A 20715-nucleotide genomic window follows, 5' to 3' on the forward strand; every position below is an offset into this window, starting at 1 on the left:
TCTGTATGAGGGGATATCAGTTTACCCGTCTGTCTGTATATATGTATACATGTCTTTCTGTATGTATGTCTGTATGAGGGTATATCAGTATACCCGTCTGTCTGTATATATGTATACATGTCTGTCTGTATGTATGTCTGTATGAGGGTATATCAGTATACCCCTCTGTCTGTATATATGTATACATGTCTGTCTGCCACCCCGTCAGTCCAACAGATACACCCTTAAATGCACACCTTCTTGTATTCTGATCAACAATATACAACCGAGTATTCCCCAAAGGGATTCAAATTTATCTATAAGTAAAAATATTAGTTATACAATCCACTGAACGTAAACAAGTCAGGACAAGTTTACATTGAAAATCTCACAGGGTTATAAAATATCCCGTTTCAGCGAATCAAAAGCTAACTGAGTTATAGCAAAAGATCCTATGCGGCTGGTGTAGCCGGGTGACGTTTCCGCGGCTCTTCGTTAGTGACAACGGCCTTGATGCACTTAATGTTGCACAGGGCATTGACACATAGAGGAACAAGGTAGGCAGGGAGTGTTGCCGTTCTATACCGCATTGTGTGTTCGTCCCCTATTGAAACCCTCATATCTTCCCGGAGCAATGTGACAGTCAACCATTTGCATGGCTGGCTATATGTGTCAGTGATATTTACAATGCGTCCAAAGCCGGTTGCGCCTGTAAACTCTATCCCATACAGGGGCGGTTGGTGAACACCTGTAAGTCAACATTTACCCTGGAAGGACAGTGTGTGGGTACGATGTGGAACATCATGATATTCATTCCCTATTTCATCTAGGTGACAAAAACTGAATTTCATTTCTGTGGGTGGGGTACAAGGTTTATATTCGAGATGTGTGAGCGGTGAGGGTAGGACTCACATTCACATTAACAGACACTCGCACAGACCAACACTGTCGTTCACATTAACAGACACTCACACAGACCAACACTGTCGTTCACATTAACAGACACTCACACAGACCAATATTCTCGTTCACATTAACAGACACACACACATACCGACTCTCACGTTCACATTAACAGACACTCACACAGACCAACACTGTCGTTCACATTAACAGACACTCACACAGACCAATATTCTCGTTCACATTAACAGACACACACACATACCGACTCGCACGTTCACATTAACAGACACTCACATATACCAACACTGTCGTTCACATTAACAGACACTCACACAGACCAACACTGTCGTTCACATTAACAGACATTCACACAGACCAACACTGTCGTTCACATTAACAGACACTCACACAGACCAACACTCACATTCACATTAACACAGATACTCACACATACCGACACTAACATTCACATTAACAGACACTCACACAGACCAACACTGTCGTTCACATTAACAGACATTCACACAGACCAACACTGTCGTTCACATTAACAGGCACTCGCACAGACCAACACTGTCGTTCACATTAACAGACATTCACACAGACCAACACTGTCGTTCACATTAACAGGCACTCACACATACCAACACTCACATTCACATTAACAGACACTCGCACAGACCAACACTGTCGTTCACATTAACAGACACTCACAAATACCAACACTCACATTCACATTAACAGACATTCACACAGACCAACACTGTCGTTCACATTAACAGGCACTCGCACAGACCTACACTGTCGTTCACATTAACAGACATTCACACAGACCAACACTGTCGTTCACATTAACAGGCACTCACACATACCACCACTCACATTCACATTAACAGACACTCGCACAGACCAACACTGTCGTTCACATTAACAGACACACACAAATACCAACACTCACATTCACATTAACAGACATTCACACAGACCAACACTGTCGTTCACATTAACAGACACTCACACAGACCAACACTGTCGTTCACATTAACAGGCACTCACACATACCAACACTCACATTCACATTAACAGACACTCGCACAGACCAACACTGTCGTTCACATTAACAGACACTCACAAATACCAACACTCACATTCACATTAACAGACATTCACACAGACCAACACTGTCGTTCACATTAACAGACACTCACACAGACCAACACTCACATTTACATTAACACAGATACTCACACATACCGACACTAACATTCACATTAACAGACACTTACACAGACCAACACTGTCGTTCGAATTAACATACACTCACACAGACCAACACTATCGTTCGCATTAACAGACACTCAAACAGACCAAAATTCTCATTCACATTAACAGACACACACACAGACCAACACTGCCGTTCACATTAACAGACACTCACAAATACCAACACTCACATTCACATTAACAGACACTCACACAGACCAACACTGTCGTTCACATTAACAGACACTCACACAGACCAACACTCACATTCACATTAACACAGATACTCACACATACCGACACTAACATTCACATTAACAGACACTTACACAGACCAACACTGTCGTTCGAATTAACATACACTCACACAGACCAACACTATCGTTCGCATTAACAGACACTCAAACAGACCAAAATTCTCATTCACATTAACAAACACACACACAGACCAACAATGTCGTTCACATTAACAGGCACTCACACATACCGACACTCGCGTTCACATAACGTGAAAAATCCCGCCCAAGCAACACGAGAATGAAAGAACACAAAACCTCCACCATTAAATCCGACAGTAAATCAGCCATCTCGGACCATATCAGCAACTGTCCTAATCACAACATCAACTGGGACAACGTCCAAATCCCCTCAAGAAACAAACAGAAGTCCACATTCGCCGCCACAAGCCATCAATCAACAGAGACCAAGGCTATTTTATCCCATCCGCCTACCTTGAACTCATCAAGCCATAATCACTTATCCTGGCTTCATGGCCCATTGGCTTCCACCTATGTGTTCTCTGTCCATCGTGTTGTGACAGTATTATCCCTTTGTTATCAACACCTACCTATGTTATCTCACTCTTGTATGCAATTGTTGTTACCGTTAATCCTCCTTCTACTATATATACTCTTCAAAACCATAATTGAAACACTGTTTGAAGATCAATGTACACAATGTTCAAAACATTAATCGTGTCACCTAGACAGACACACGTACACGATACAGTTAATGTCACAGGGGTACAGAAAATGTCAGTATCGGTTGTGCCCACTACGTGCATCAATCACCGCTTGACACCGACGATCCATAGATGCAACCAAGTTGTCAATAACACGCTGTTGGATGTGCTGCCATTCATGCTGAAGTGCATCAAGAAACGCCGGAAGTGTTTGAGGCGGTGGATTCCTTCTGCGAACGCGTCGATCCAACTCGTTCCACAGATGCTCAATCGGGGACAAATCTGGTGACCGGGCTGGCCAAGGTAATGTCTGGATGTTGTTGTCCTGTAAGAAGTCCTGACAAACACGTGCAATATGCGGTCGAGCGTGTCCTGCTTGAATTGTCTGCATGGACGTTGACGTGAGGAAGAACGTAAGGCTGTAGGATCAAGTCTCTGTAACGCACACCAGTCAATGCACCTGCCACATGCACGAGAGGCGTCCTACCACCGTGATGAATTCCGGCCCATACCATGACACTCCCGCCGCCAAATGGGACAACCTGCTGCACACAGTTGGGGGCGTAACGTTCACCCCGACGTCTGTAGACACGTGCGCGCCCATCAGCTCGTGTGAGCAGGAAACGGGACTCGTCAGTAAACAGTACATTTCTCCACCTTGCACTTGCCCATCTAACCCTCTGTTGGCACCAAAGCAGACGGTCCGCCAGATGACGTGGGGTCAATACATTACGCCGAACAGGTCTTCGTGCAAAAGGTCCAGCCTCCCTCAATCTGTTGCGTACCGTTTGATCTGATATTCTGCGTACCCCAGGGATCTGTGTGGTTGTAGACGTGACTGTGGTAGTGCGGTCTCGGAGGTGGCGCGGCCGGATGTATCGATATTGTGCTTGGGTTGTCACCTTTGGTCTTCCTGACCTTGGTTTGTCGTCAACTCTGTTGGTGTTGTTGTATCGGGTCCACAGTTCGGAGATTGTCTGTCTGGATACGCCAAAGTCCCTGGCCACTTCTTGCTGAGTTGCTCCAGCTTGTAATCTCCCAATGGCGTTGTTCCGTTGAGCTGCATTCAGTCTTGGCATTCTGTCACCGCCTCTACTGCATGCCTAAATGCAGGATCCTGTGCTGCACGTTTTTTACAGGCGATTGTGTTTGGAAGCTGTAAAATTGATCCCCCAACGCTACGTTTATGTGATTTGCATGTGTTTTCGCGAATTATAGACACATTATTTTTCTGTTTGACTTTTTTGGTTCTCATTTAATGTAATTATTTTAGATATTTGGCAAAAAGTGGTTTTACATCTATGTCAAGTTTCTTTTTTTTTAAGAGTATATATTCTGTACAATGTTCCCCTCATTCAGTCTTGCTTGACAACGGTATAAGGATCTATACCGAAACGTCGCTTTTTACAGTATCAAAGAAGTTGTTATCCACACAATTGTGTCAACCTTGTCGTCCATCATCTTCTAAGTAATGCCTATCAAACAATTTAGGATGGGTATCCTTTTAAATAACTGAAATATTTTGTCACAAACACAAATTAAATACTAAAATGTTCGGCCCGTTACCAAGATGTGGTTACAGTGAGATGTAAATATAAAGTTGGTAGTTTTCCAGCCATGTCGTGACTAGAGTGAGTGAGTGAGTGAGTTGGGTTTTAACAGTATTCCTGTCATATTGCGGCGTGTCAGCTTAATGTGGGAGGAAAGCCCGAAGTGATGCAGGCCTCAGACGTTTACCACTTCGGTGAAACCCACGAGCACGGGTATGGTGCTAACAAACCTAGAAACATATTTGGGGCGAACCGGGATTCGAACCCGCAATCATAGGTTTCTGGCGTGCCCAAGGGTCGCAACTCTGCACAACGAATCGCGGCGCCTCAGACAACTGGGCCACCCGTGCCCCATGTCGTGACTAGAAGATGTTATTATTTCATATAGCTACATAACTTATGTGTGTCCTTGTCTTCAAAGGATTGTAAATTAACTAGTTACAGATCACAGATTAATATTTAAATCAAGCAAGAGTATGTTAGTCAGAATATAAGAACATGACAGCTTATGATATACAAGTGATTATAGTTAGGGACTTAAGCCGGACCTTGTTCTAACCTGGAAAGACAAGGAAGACATCGACTGGTCTTGGCTGGACGGGCATTCCATCATTAGCGATCACCTGCAGCTGATGCTTCTCCACGGCCACGTGTAGTGGGCAGTTGCCGGACGCTCCAATCACACGAAGCCTGTACCTCTGACCCCTTGTCACCTCGAACACCTCCATTGGCGTCTTGGCTGTGGTCAGGTTCGTTTTGACGATGTTGAACTTGTTGGGAACATCAACGTTGCGAGCTCTGCCATTGATGTGCAGTCCCTGTGGTAGAGTAGGGTCGTAAAGGTCGTGCATCAGATCTACGTATCTCGTCATTGAAGTGACTGGTATCCAGTCTCCCACCACCATGATGTGGTCATCGACGTCGTACAGAGCACCGTTGGGGTCTACGTCCTGATGCTGGCGGACAATAAAGGCACCGAATAAGCCATCAGCAAGCTGCATGCCTGTATGACCATGGTACCAGTGGGTGCCTGCTGGCGAGGCTGTAAACTCATATCTGAAATGTATTAATATGGGTTGTACGTAAAAACATAATTCTTCTGAATATAACTCTGTTACATCATTGCCATGATACTACATTTTGTAATCACACCATAACTAAATCTTCAGATTTTCAACAGAAGTCCTCTTCACTCAACTATACATGATTAGTTGTACCCGTAATATCACAAAGAGAGAACAAATATCATCAACATTACTTTGTTTCAACCAAATATCGAATGGTCTTTTCTCTTAAAGATAGACTATGCCAAAAAAGAGAATTCCACCCAAGAGAAGCTGAGAACAATCGGTTATTATCAAACATGTTTCACACTTCTTCGCAGCGGTTCATCATTCGTCAACCTTAGAGCGTTCAATCTATAAATGATTTGTTACTATAATTGCCAGTGACACCGTATCAAAGTTACGCAATGCAAATACAAGACTGTGTGTAACTACCAGACCATTATGGCTGCTTTGAAGTGGGAGTATTTGTCAAGAGTAACTGATAGAGGAATTATTTCGATAATAACGTATGGGTGCGTGAGTAAGTTGGGTTTTGAGGTTTTACACCAAATCACAGTAAATGAGTGATTGGGGTTTCACGTGACGTTGGACAGAATTCCGGTAGTATGACAGCGCATCAGCTTGATGTGGGAGAAAAGCCCGAATGGATGCAGGTCTCAGACGTTTACCACTTTGGTGAAACCCATGAGAGAGAGAGAGAGAGAGAGAGAGAGAGAGAGAAAATATTTTATTAAGATGTCACGTGCAAATAACATACACAATTTAAACAATTATCGACATTATTGCACCCAGCCTTTACAGGCTTATGAGACATCGTATGTACATTAAAACATGTATAAAAGTATCTAAGTAAAACATTGTAACATCATCCTTTCTTATCCCAGCAGCCAAGGAACTGTCAATTTTGTTGGACACCATATTTTAACGTTATATGTGCTTATTAATATCGTAAGTTACCAAATGGCTGACTATTTTTAGTACAAAATAATAGGAAAAATAACCATCAAAACACCTATTTATGTGTATGTTAACACCAGTATGGTTAAACCATTTGATTAGTACCTACGTGCAAGTTTTAAATGTCAAGGAATATCTTCTAGTAAGAATACCAAATGTTAATTTCAAAAGACATAGTTTTAGACTGTTGTCGATGTGTAGATATCTAATAATATGAAGACCGTTACTTTTCAGGGAAAGTGACTTTACATCTCAGACAAGCACGTCTTTAGTCTGCGTCCTCCTGCGAAACATTTTTAGAATTGTTGTAGCTAAAACACTTTGTATATGTGGGTTATTCATCAAGAGCTTAAGTTTATCTACATCATGTACGGTCGCGTTGGCCAGATTTGCTCTTTCGAGCAGTAAGATTCTAAAATCAGAATAAAAGGGGCATTTTAAAAGGAAGTGCATTTCGTCCTTGACACATGAATGGTGACAGAATTTACAGACTCCATTTTGCAGCGGTACAGATGGCCTACATATTCTACCGGTCTCTATTTCTAGAGGGAGAGTTCCACAGCGAAACTTAGCTAGGATACTTCTGTGTGATCTTGGCATTATCTTGTTTACATAGGTTTCTGTTGTCAGGTATGTCTTGAAAATCCTATACGTTCGTAACTTGTTTCCATTACTCTGTCCACTGTCATCATGGAGACTTGTAAGCCACTTTTCTTTGTCAAGTTGTAACAGCTTTGATTTGACACAGTTGAATTCCAATTTGTTCATGTTGTGTATATCCTGAATATTCAAGTTCAGTCTTTGAAGCAGAGTAATCACTGTGTTTTCCCATCCTTTCCTGTATCCAAGAGACCAAGCTAGGACTACTCTGGGCGTTCTATTTGGGTCAAGACGATTGATCCTTTTCCAAAGTCTGATTACTTCAATCTGTTGTAGGGTGAGGCTGAGTTCCATCCCAGTTCGCCTCTCACAGCTAGGTTAGGGGTTTTCGCGCCAACTCCAAGGAAAAATCTGCAAGCGCGGTGGTGAACATTATTTATGCATCTAAACTCCCTTGTTCCCCACCCTCCAACTCCATACGTTTGGATCGGTACGACTAAATTGTTGTAGAGTGTATTATAAACCTCAAACGCCATGCCACCAGTTTGTTTGAATTTACTGATTATAACTGATAGAGCTCTGTTAGCTGACTTAGCTAGTTCTTTCATAGCGAAATTCATGTCCAAGTTTTCTTCGAACCACTGACCAAGGTACTTGTATGCCTTTGTATAGTGTACATTCGAGATTGAGAAACTAAAGTCAGATTTGTCTTTCCCTTTGCATCTGAAATGGACAACATTAGTCTTGTTGATGTTTACTTGTAGTCTCCATCTGGAACACCAGGCGCTGACTGTGTCCAACATACGCTGTAAACTTTTTCATCTGGAGCAATAAGTGCAATATCATCTGCATATAAGAGTATACTCAACATACTGTCATTGACCTTGATTCCACACTGCAGGTTATTGATTTCAAAAACAAAAACAAAAAACAAATTACAAAAACGGAGAACATAGACGGTGATAAGATACAGCCTTGACGGACTCCATTGGACACATCAAACGGGTCAGTAAGGAAACCATTTACTCTAACTTGACTCGTTGTATTCTCATGCATGGATACCACAGCGTCGTAGAATTTTCCAGACACTCCAAGCTTCTGTAATTTGTACCACAGACAGCTTCTGTTCACCCTATCAAATGCCTTCATCGCATCTATGAAACAAACAAAAGTTGATTGTTTACTCTGGTTTCTACCGTGAATCAACGAGAATAAGGTGTATATGTGTTCTTCTGTGCTCATATGTTTTCTGAAACCGTTCTGTTCCTCTACTAAAACGTTATTGCTTTCTAACCAGTTACTGAACCTGGTATTCAATATGTCAGCATATATCTTGCATGGAATAGAAAGTAGTGATATTCCTCGGTAACCATATGGATCTTTTGGGTCAGCGTTGGCTTTCTTCAATGGGTGAATGATTGCTCTCTTCCATGTCTCTGGACAGATGTTATTCTCAAAGCAATGTGTAAACATTCTAAACAAGAGCTGATAAAGAAATTGTTTGTATATTCATTGACATGGGAGGGAATCCGTTTTGGTACAATGTCCTCTAATAATGCCGTTTTCAATTACACATGCGGTTAATCGCCAGTTATGTTAATGAGATAAACAGGTTGAAATGAAATGCACACTCACTTGAAAGTTTCTTTGACGCCGATGTTGCACTGTGTGATGTGGCCAACGCCGTCAGAGTATGGCGTTCTCATCTGGTGTTGTCCGTGCCAGTGTATGCTGGTCGCCTGGCCATCCTCCATATCATTGGTCACCCACACCACCACGCGGTCCCCCTCACACACCTACAACAGAGGAGTATGTGACGTCACAACACACCACCACGCGGTCCCCCTCACACACCTACAACAGAGGAGTATGTGACGTCACAACACACCACCACTTGGTCCCCTCACACACCTACAACAGAGGAGTAAGTGACGTCACAACACACCACCACGCGGTCTCCTTCACACACCTTCAACAGAGGAGTATGTGACGTCACAACACACCACCACGTGGCCCCCCTCACACACCTACAACAGAGGAGTATGTGACGTCACAACACACCACCACGTGGCCCCCCTCACACACCTACAACAGAGGAGTATGTGACGTCACAACACACCACCAGGTGGCCCCCCTCACACACCTACAACAGAGGAGCACGTGACGTCACAACACACCACCACGTGGCCCCCCTCACTCACCTACCACAGAGAAGTATGTGACGTCACAACACACCATCACGTAGTCTCCCTCACACACCTAGAACAGAGGAGTATGTGACGTCACAACACACCACCACTTGGTCCCCTTCACACACCTACAACAGAGGAGCACGTGACGTCATAACACACCACCACGCGGTCCCCCTCACACACCTACAACAGAGGAGTATCTGACGTCACAACACACCACCACGCGGTCTCCTTCACACACCTACAACAGAGGAGCACGTGACGTCACAACACACCACCACGCGGTCTCCCTCACACACCTACAACAGAGGAGTATGTGACGTCACAACACACCACCACGCGGTCTCCTTCACACAACTACAACAGAGGAGCACGTGACGTCACAACACACCACCACGCGGTCTCCCTCACACACCTACAACAGAGGAGTATGTGACGTCACAACACACCACCACGCGGTCTCCTTCACACACCTACAACAGAGGAGCACGTGACGTCACAACACACCACCACGCGGTCTCCCTCACACACCTACAACAGAGGAGTATGTGACGTCACAACACACCACCACGCGGTCTCCTTCACACAACTACAACAGAGGAGCACGTGACGTCACAACACACCACCACGCGGTCTCCCTCACACACCTACAACAGAGGAGTATGTGACGTCACAACACACCACCACGCGGTCTCCCTCACACACCTACAACAGAGGAGTATGTGACGTCACAACACACCACCACGCGGTCTCCCTCACACACCTACAACAGAGGAGCACGTGACGTCACAACACACCACCACGCGGTCTCCCTCACACACCTACAACAGAGGAGCACGTGACGTCACAACACACCACCACGCGGTCTCCTTCACACAACTACAACAGAGGAGCACGTGACGTCACAACACACCACCACGCGGTCTCCCTCACACACCTACAACAGAGGAGTATGTGACGTCACAACACACCACCACGCGGTCTCCCTCACACACCTACAACAGAGGAGCACGTGACGTCACAACACACCACCACGCGGTCTCCCTCACACACGTACAACAGGGGAGAAGGGGACGTCATAACACACCACCACACTGCCCCCCGTTTTTAACAGTGTTTCAATTATATTACGGCGTGTCAGCTTGATGTGGAAGTTCATATATTGGTCTTGGGCGTTTCCACTTCTGAAAAACCCACGAGCATAGGAATACTGCTCATAAACCTGGATAACATAATCGGGGCGAATCATGGGGTTCTGTTAGGGACGCAAGTCCGCGCAGAAAAAATGATATCTTCAGACGACAGGGACACCCTGGCACCAATATTTGAATAGAAGTGAATTAATAATCATGCGTGGCTCACAATCGTCTCTCAAGGTTTTCATCTTGACCTCAACAGTATACAAATAATTACTCTGGACGAGGTCAATATGCGAGAACAAGGCCCCGAGGCCCCGAGCAATGAGGTGCTCTGACCGGGCCGAGGCCGCAGGTGCACCTTTATCTCCCTGCCATTAAATGTGTCATCAAGACACGTTTATCGGCGACCTATGTTTTATTGAGACATATACTAGTACTCGAAGCCATTGCTGTGGACGTCTGGCTTGGCTCATCACTGCATATGTGGCTTATGTCGCTTCCAAGGTTTATATTATTATGCATCCATTGCTCTTGGTCAAAAATACATCAGTGCTCATCCCATTAATGGTTCATGATAATACACTGCCACGATAACACACGTATATATATATAGCTATTCTTTATTGTGTTCATATCTTTCTTATATTGCTTTGGAGGTTCTACATTATATTGCATATACGAACATTCGTACCAGAATACATACACGGTTCTTCATCAATATTGCATACATGTATAGTGCTCATCGTCAGAACTCATGTACGGTTCTTTAATACAATATTCAAACCAGATAGTAAGCTACTGATACGTCGCTTGACTGTATTAGACGGCAAATATATGTCCATGCATTCGTTCATCCATCAGATCGGAGTTAAGGTTAGAAGTTCACACTGACCTCAATAGATGGACCGGGCACCTGTCTGTTGACGGCGATCAAGGGTTTAATCCTCCCATCCCCGGACACACAGTCCGGCCGAAAACAGTCCGAGTGGTTGAATGGACAATCATAGCATGCCTGAAACATTCACACTGAATGATACATAAATGTGAGGGGGACATCATGAATAGGCTTCACACGTTGTACCCATGTTGGACATTTGAACGACATCCATAACCTGTATGCCCAAACCCCTAGAACATTATTAGAACGTATTCTTTTGGAGAAATCATTTAAGCTACAAATATATCAGATAATAATCTTGTCTGTAGGAGGTGTTAGAACAAATTTTCAAAATAAGTCAAAGACCATCCGATTATTTCATATATCTGTAGTTAAAATCTAATGACATGACAAATTGACTGTGGTAATATGAAAGAAGCGGGTGGTCCTTAATTTCTTTAGGGTCTTGTTTTCTCACCTTAGAGAGTGTTCTGTACCACTCCACGGTGAAGTTATACACACACACCCGGGGGCGTTCGTTCTTCTGACATGTCCGCTTGCACTCGTGGGTAGACGCCACTGTAGAATACATATCGTTGCATGTAGCATTAGAAGTATAGGATAACATAGACGCCATTGTGTAACAAATAATATTGGAGCTACTGTACAACACAGATGTTAAAATGCAGCATTAGAACTGTGTCTCAGTAACATAGACGTCACTATGTAACACAGATCATTGCAGCTCTAAAGGGGTAGCATGGTACATGTGAATAGTAGGGAGTAGGGAATAAGTGTTGTACATCTTGGAATAACAGGAATATTCCCTTCACAAGCTGAGGAGTATTCAGACAACATATGCAGAAATATAATAACTATCTCCCTCTCATAATAGATTGACATTTTAGCAACAGTTTTGGCAAGTTTGTGGGTTTGGTTTTCTCCCGATAACAAACAACACCGACGTTCTACTCTCATGTTCGGTTTAACAATTACTACCTTTATACATACTAATGCGTACACTGTAGGCTTTATCAGCAGACGCAGTTGCTGTATCTTTCTTCTTTGCAATATGTGTGAAAACGAGATACAGTTGCGCACATAAACATAAACGCACGCAGTTATCGTTGGTACCATGTGTACCACGTACCATGTGTACCACGTACCATGTGTACCACGCCTTGTTCTGTCCTTGGCAACCGGTGGGGGGCGTCTGGTTCATAGGGTAGAGCGAAGTGGTTCTAGCTAGGGTGTTTCTGGTAACATATAAGGGTACACACAGCATGCGTCTTCAATAACATTATTGTTGACAGAACGGTGGGTTGGGTCTCCTGTCGATGTCAACAAACACGCGTGTCCCAAGACGTATTGTTTGTATTGGTGCAGGTTAAGCGCTATTTGTACGGCGATTAATAAATAACATTTTCATAACACTGTGGGCTGGTTTGCCATGTAAACCTTTACATTTTCGGTACATCGAAAGGACATACATTATACACGTGCTTGTGTACTGAACGTGAGAGCCACGAGGTGGTTGTGATGTATCACGCCAGTGTTGATAGGACAATCTCGGTGTACTTATAGATGCATTATACAGGAAACGTTGCAGATAAAAATCTGATTGACCGAAGTAAGATAAAATAAAAATATTATACGATAACTTCTGTTCAATAAATGACCGTAATATCAAGGAATGTTGACGTTATGGTTAAAAACAATATTAAGGTGTTTCAAGTGAGTGAATGTTGTTTTCTCCACTATGTAAGAGCTGTATCGCGGAGGCATGTTCATGGGCGATTCTGGACCTGATAGAACGATCTGAACTTCGGGGTAAAATTACATGCTTTCCGCAAGGTCATACATATGTCCAATAGCACCGGTTGGATCTCGGTTGGTAGCTCAGTCAGATGATGAAAGACACAACTCAGCGCAGAAGATAAAGAAGACAGCGGCCACGTTTAGTGTTGATGGGAGAATAACTGTCGAAAAGGTGTTTGGTGATAATCATGTGACAGAACTTTTTTGAGCCGGTATCTCTGTTTGTCGACCAGGTCTTGTAGGTTACACAACGTGGTGAAGGCCTGACACACTTACATTTACTGTTCCGGCAGCGTAAGGGGGTGTCGATTAGGACACAAACCTTCCAAGTTTCGAAATTTAAGGTAGTCTAACTTTAGGTTAGATACCGCTTGTTTTAATTTAGAACCAGTCACTAGTACCAGTTCAAAATACTGGTCAAAAAGAATTGGTGAAATAACACTCCATACATATATTTTTAATCTCAACGCAACCTGTTGCAAATTTGCACTCAACCAAGTCGGAAATCGGAAATCCACATGATATCTTCCATTTTAAGTGTGACGGGTCATACAAATGTACGTAGTTACGAAAAACGCGAAGCTAAATCGGTGTTTTAAGTATTTTGAAGTTGAACTTATGATCCAGTTGTGTTTTAATAACCCTCCAGTGACAGTAATATATATCAGAATGACTATCTCTCTACCCACAACTTCGACATGGCTGAACTTCCATGGCTGTCAAAATAGTCGTTTACGGTAACAGTGCCATGAACAAATTGCATGAACCCAAAGAACAGCCTCGATCTGTAATTACGTAAACATCATGCGTCTCTGCCTCATCAACATTTTAGCAATACAAGAGAGAGGCAGCGGAATCCAAATCACTCAATATTTTCATGAGAAGTGTGAAAAACTGCGGTCACAGTTATATTTTATCATTCACTTATGGTTCGATTATAGTGTTGTTGATGGGACATCCGGGAATCGTATGGCTTTTAATTGTAAGAGTGGATGTCTTCCGATTCTGATTCCCATTCAGATTTCAAAAACCAGTATCGGTTATAATAGGGTTAGGGACATGTTGGATCTTTAATCAGAATCAGCTGCACAAGTGACCTTTACGCATCCTGATTTAATAAACTAGAATTTTATAGGATATCGTGGGATTTATTCAGTATTTGTTGCATAAGTCTTCTTTACCCTCTCTGGTTAAGGAAATCAGAAATCAGTTTAGCATTCCAGATGAGAAATCCATCTTGTTGATGAGCCACCTTGCCATCGGATTGGTTAATTAGTCTTGTAGTATTGTCCTAACGCCCAAATAATGATGGTAATTCCGACTTCATTATGATCAAATGATGCGTAGATACCATGCTTCCATCTGGTTTCAATGTTGTGTTTGTTCAAGAGAAGAACGGCTGCAGTAGCGACTGACGTGTGATGAGGAGGTATATTTTTACAAGATAATGTATTATGTTCTCCGGTTCTTGGTAGGCGTGCCAGTTGTGAACATGGTTATGTCAAATCCTGGTTTGACCAAATATAGAAGAGACGTCGACGTCTGAAGGCACCATTCTGACATATAACAGGATAATACAAGACGCTTGTGTGACTATACAACGTCAACGCCAGAGACTAACCAGTCTCGACTGTCGGCGGACACAGGTTCTGTTGGGAGTATAAGGCACAGCAGTGCTCCTGCCCTGCGACGGTTGCCTTTAGACAATCACGTGATAGATGAACCAGAAAATAAAAAAAAATACACTTTTTGTTGAAAGTTTAACTAAAACCGATATGCTAATTTTGAATTACGTCAGATATGTACAGGTGCAGTGAGTATGCTGCTTGTTAGTAAGTGAGAAATATGTTCGTTTTCCAACACAGTTGAGTACAGTTTTATAATGTTTCGGTACCAACATGTCTGTTGCAATTAATTCCGCGCCATTGATAAATATTAATGGCGTTATGGTGAAACATCGAAAAGTTCAAGTTAATATAAAAAGTCAACTCTAAAGAATAACGAATCTCGATTATCCACCGAAACAAATTCTGTTGGGCGTGTAAGGCAAAATTACCGTGAAAATTATATGATTGGATCACTGAAAATCAGTGATGACACCGTGTGTTAGCGAAAAGGGTAAGCATGTCCTGCCCTACCGGTAGCACCCGCCACTCGAACGATAGCCGGCAGGCGGGATAACGTTTTTTATGTTTGTTTGTTTGTTTGTTTCCATAATCATTATATTCCTGCCCAAAGCAAGGTCCATTGTACGCGAAAAGGTGTGCAAAACACAAACACATGCAAAGGCAAGTCAACTGTTCACCAGTAAAAAACACGGGAACATCTGGTACATGTAAAAATAGAGAATTGCATGAAACACATCCCTATGCGTAACCATACAGTCTTGTGGACAGCTTTTATCACTTCCAATTGTTATGTACATATATAATGTTAGGGAACTGATGAGGCTTCAGTGGTTTCTTTTGTTTCTAGTTCAGGTGGGTAAATCGGTGGAATCGATGTACCTGAATCATAATTTTAACTTCCTGGTCAAATTCCCTTCTTTTGACTTTGCCAATATGAACAGAAATTTCCTCATATCGATCCAGTTATGCACGATTTAAAACTTTCAGAAATGGTAAGGTTGATAAGACAAACAACAGAACGGTTAACGTGAGCTGTAAATGCTAGAATCGATGTAAGTAACAAATTGTCATCAAAAGTAGAATATACATTTATATAAATATAGATATAGATAACGTACACATATACACAATACAGACAGACAGACAGACAGGCAGACAGACAGACAGATACCAGAACCAGTTATCGGTGACCCAGACTTGAAGAAGCATAGGCATGTGTTTACATTCATCATAAAAAGCCGTTGCTTCTTTATTTACAGATGGGAGGGGACACGATATATCTGGGCCGAGGGATAAGACGCTCACCACACAGCCGAGACATCGCCGCCCGCACTTAGATAAGGATAACCAGTGGAGGAATTAATACAACACCATCAGAAATTAAAATTGATATATCAAATGATGAGAACCGAGTTGAATGCACTCTCCATACAAAACATACATAGCTAAGCATAGACAGTCATGAGGGCTTTATAACTTTATATGGCCTTTATATTTTGTCATCTGATGGCGCGGTTAGAAATAGCCCTTAAACGTCGTTATAAATACTTTTTAAGTTGTAGCCCATAAACGGTTTCATGTTCAACTTCCAAAAGCCTTAAAACTCACGAAGTTGTAATGAATGTCACAGAACAATGATAAAACCTGCCCGTCTGTATCTATCTGTGCTCATTCTATCTCTGACTAGCAATACATGCAACCAAGGCAGACATACATGTAGGTACAGTGTTTTTGCAAGGATGAGATACTAAACCAGTTAACGTCCACGAAGAGAGACTGTGCAGGGGTTTCTACTTTAGAGTTTTATGCTAAGATTATCGTACAATCTCCAAAAGCCACTAAACGTCCCGGGAACTGAGACTCTGTGCCATTTGACAGCGCGTCATGATGCGGGGTCTGAACTTAAACATGTTCATACAACAGCATCGTGTGAAATAATTCAATGTAGACACGAGGACCAGGTCGTTCCACTGTGGTGGCTGGCTAATCCTGGGCGTCCATCACGACCTGCCCCGGTCTCGAGTACAAGCTGCTGGCTTATTGGTGACTGCGACGTAAAACAACATTAACTCATTCACTCAGTCCTACTTTTCTCAGTCCGCTAGGCATAAGAGTTCACCCGCCACATCTTCTACGCTTAATTTATGCTGTCATTCCTTACACCGCTAGACAAACGTTATTTATTTTAGTATACTTTATAAATGAATCAATCCATATAGTTAACGAACATGCTTAAAACGAACTTACGGCTACGACGAACCTATTTTTTGGTCCCGACCATTTGCTGTATATATGCCGTACATAATTATTGGTCCATTTGAGTTCGTTATAATCGTAAAAATAGGCACTTAGCGAAGGAAATGGCGAATACTTGAATTTATCATTTAAAAACTGCCTTCAAAAGGAGATATCACTGGGGCGAGACCAGGCGATATCTCCTAGGATCACAATGATTTGTAGACCTAAGTCACATCAGCCCTGATATCTCTGACAATGAAGGTGGTTAGCTGTAAAAGAAATTAAACTAAAGAAATTTAATACATGGACGAAACATTTTTTAAGGTCGGAATTTTAAACTTTTATGGACCGCGTTGATATAACTGAAGACACTCAGGTGAGATTCGGGCGAGATTCGGGTATATATATTTATGTAACCTTCACGCATAGGCATTGATGGTACAGCGATCTCATCACAGAATGATCCCAGGAGGAACAAACCACTCTACCTGTTCAACAACAACATCAAGAAAACTAATGTTATTAATCCATGACCCTGAAAATTGGGTGCGGCTGAGTGAAGCGAAAGCATCCCTTACCTGAGGTTAGAGAAAGACGGACAGTCAGCAGTATTATCCCACACAGAAGTATCTGTTTCATGTTGCTGTGCACCAGAGACAAATACCGCGACTCACACAGCCGGCCTACCTCGGACACAGAGGGGAATGAATATGGATGAACACCCTCGAATATTTACACATACACAGTACAGAATATTGACAGGGGAATAGGTACGCGCATCACGAGGCTGGTCAGGTGACTCACTAGACATGGGCATAAGAATAGCCTATGCAATTACTGTACACGGAGTTTTTAGAAATCAGGTTAAAATTCAAATTGCAAGCATACAAAGAATTGTACTTGAATACTGGTAAAAGGATAATGAGAGAGGTATACAGCAATGGTTGCCTTTGTATGTCAAGACTTCACTGTACCACCCCTAGAGTTGTCAACGATCGTTTACTCTGACTAAGCTTTCACAAGCCTGGTATAATGCATTACTAATATAACAGTGTATGATTCGTATACGATACATACGTCATGTGTAGAGTGATGCTTCAGTTGTACAGGTAGAGACAGTCGGACTGGCCAAGTGTGTCGGATGGCTGTGTGGGTCGTGGAGGTGGGTTGTTGTCACCGGTGGTACAGGTAGAGACAGTCGGACTGGCCAAGTGTGTCGGATGGCTGTGTGGGTCGTAGAGGTGGGTTGTTGTCACCGGTGGTACAAGTAGAGACAGTCGGACTGGCCAAGTGTGTCGGATGGCTGTGTGGGTCGTGGAGGTGGGTTGTTGTCACCGGTGGTACAAGTAGAGACAGTCGGACTGGCCAAGTGTGTCGGATGACTGTGTGGGTCGTGGAGGTGTGTTATTGTCACCGGTGGTACAAGTAGAGACAGTCGGACTGGCCAAGTATATCGGATGGCTGTGTGGGTCGTGGAGGTGGTTTGTTGTCAATGGTGGTACAGGTAGAGACAGTCGGACTGGCCAAGTGTGTCGGATGGCTGTGTGGGTCGTAGAGGTGGGTTGTTGTCACCGGTGGTACAAGTAGAGACAGTCGGACTGGCCAAGTATATCGGATGGCTGTGTGGGTCGTGGAGGTGGTTTGTTGTCAATGGTGGTACAGGTAGAGACAGTCGGACTCGCCAAGTGTGTCGGATGGCTGTGTGGGTCGTGGAGGTGGGTTGTTGTCACCGGTGGTACAGGTAGAGACAGTCGGACTGGCCAAGTATATCGGATGGCTGTGTGGGTCGTGGAGGTGGGTTGTTGTCACCGGTGGTACAAGTAGAGACAGTCGGACTGGCCAAGTGTGTCGGGTGGCTGTGTGGGTGGTGGAGATGGTTTGTTGTCAATGGTGGTACAGGTAGAGACAGTCGGACTGGCCAAGTGTGTCGGATGGCTGTGTGGGTGGAGGAGGTGGGTTGTTGTCACCGGTGGTACAAGTAGAGACAGTCGGACTGGCCAAGTGTGTCGGGTGGCTGTGTGAGTGGTGGAGGTGGGTTGTTGTCACCGGTGGTACAGGTACAGACAGTCGGACTGGCCAAGTGTGTCGGATGGCTGTGTGGGTGATGGAGGTGTGTTGTTGTCACCGGTGGCAAGAGCCATCTAGTTACGGTCTTGTGACCGCACCACTTCTCTTGTAATTGTCCAGCGCCGTCAGCGTTCGGCAAACTCAAGCGGCCGTCGTTCTCCGGTGCCTTCAGATTCATTGTGAGAGATTTGGTGACCCGTAAATCTTATTTGCAATTGGTTTAATCTTGTACTTTTATCATGTATGTATTTGATTTATGTTATCTCATATATGTTTGCTACCTTATTCGGGTATTGAAGTTATTTCAGGAATTTTGACTTTCACGCATAAGCGGGATTATCTTGTACTGGAAATATTTATCATGTATTTATGGTCATTTTTTGCCCCCTCAATAATTGTTCATATCTGGTTGTTAATCTATAGTGGTACTATTGGATAGCTTATCTTCAACGCTTTCGTTTGGTACTTACGTCTTTCATATTGGTGTAGGAGGTAGGTTGCTATTCGGGTTTTCCATATGTTAGGAAAAACATTGGTTACCTCGCAAACACTTTTACTGTATATTCTTAAGAAAATCTCTGTCAGAGGTGCTCGGTCCGACTTGGCCCGGGCTGTCAAAATCAACTTAAACCTCACAGATGTATCATCAAATGGATTCATCTCTATAGACTAGTATTATATCTACCTATATACCACTTTATAATGTCACAGATCGCAGTGTTAAAAGGATACACGGTGCTCAAAGTGAAGCCCCTTTCCCTCTACATTCTCAACATAGTCTCTATCAGATGTGTTTGACTTGGCCCGGGCTGTCAAAATCAACGTAAACCTCACAGATGTAACATGATATGGATTCACATGTATAGATTAGTATAATATCTACCTTCATACCACTTTTATCCATTTGATAATACATCTGTGTGTTTAAAGTTGATTTTGACAGCCCGGGCCAAGTTGGACCGCACACTTGTCAGATTGTTGAGAGTATAAGGAGAAGAAGTCTACTTTAACCAATGTGTCTGCTTTAAACACGATGAACAGTGACATTATAAAGTGGCATTTACTTAGATATAGTACGTTCCTATAAATGTAAACGCTATGCCGACAGATTGAAATTTGTATCACGACAACTAGAAGTATTTGATACGTTTCAAATCCTATTTCGTTTAACAATTGCTCTTTTACATGTTACCTAGATTAACGACGCTTACGCACAGCTCCACTTTCTAGTTTTCAAGCGATTTACTCCGAGTTACTTAATCATGGTGCACGTTTTTGGTTTGTGATTGCTCATTAATGTCATGTGTGTATGTTGCATCAATAATATGTAGGTATGATCGCTGATAATGGAGTAATTAGCCAATAAAACTTTGGCCCGTCTTGGCCCGGGCGACTTTTAGGCAATCCCGCGTAGTGCTGTGCAGACAGGAGAACTCCCTTTGAAACTATGAAGAGAGCAGACAATGTTATCGT

At 43.1% G+C, this 20715-nt stretch overlaps 1 protein-coding gene across 2 annotated transcripts in view; it reads right to left on the minus strand.

Moving 5' to 3' along the window:
* Positions 1-18566, minus strand: part of LOC139462565 (uncharacterized) — a 28999-nt gene extending 10433 nt beyond the window's left edge. Inside the window, exons 1-6 of one of the 2 annotated variants that reach the window (XM_071244390.1) lie at positions 18253-18566; positions 17754-17858; positions 11970-12070; positions 11507-11626; positions 8919-9079; positions 5219-5715 (exon numbers count right to left, since the gene is read on the minus strand). In XM_071244390.1, coding sequence (XP_071100491.1) covers positions 5219-5715; positions 8919-9079; positions 11507-11626; positions 11970-12070; positions 17754-17814 — 940 coding nt within the window. In that variant the 5' untranslated portion in view covers positions 17815-17858; positions 18253-18566. Of the gene's footprint in view, positions 1-5218; positions 5716-8918; positions 9080-11506; positions 11627-11969; positions 12071-17753; positions 17946-18252 lie in introns of those variants that run through there. The other variant, XM_071244389.1, reaches the window with a different exon arrangement.
* Between the last annotated feature and the right edge of the window lie 2149 nt (positions 18567-20715).

Source organism: Haliotis cracherodii, unplaced genomic scaffold (assembly GCF_022045235.1).
Source record: "Haliotis cracherodii isolate W230 unplaced genomic scaffold, xgHalCrac1.p SCAF_15, whole genome shotgun sequence".
Lineage (NCBI taxonomy): Eukaryota > Metazoa > Mollusca > Gastropoda > Lepetellida > Haliotidae > Haliotis > Haliotis cracherodii.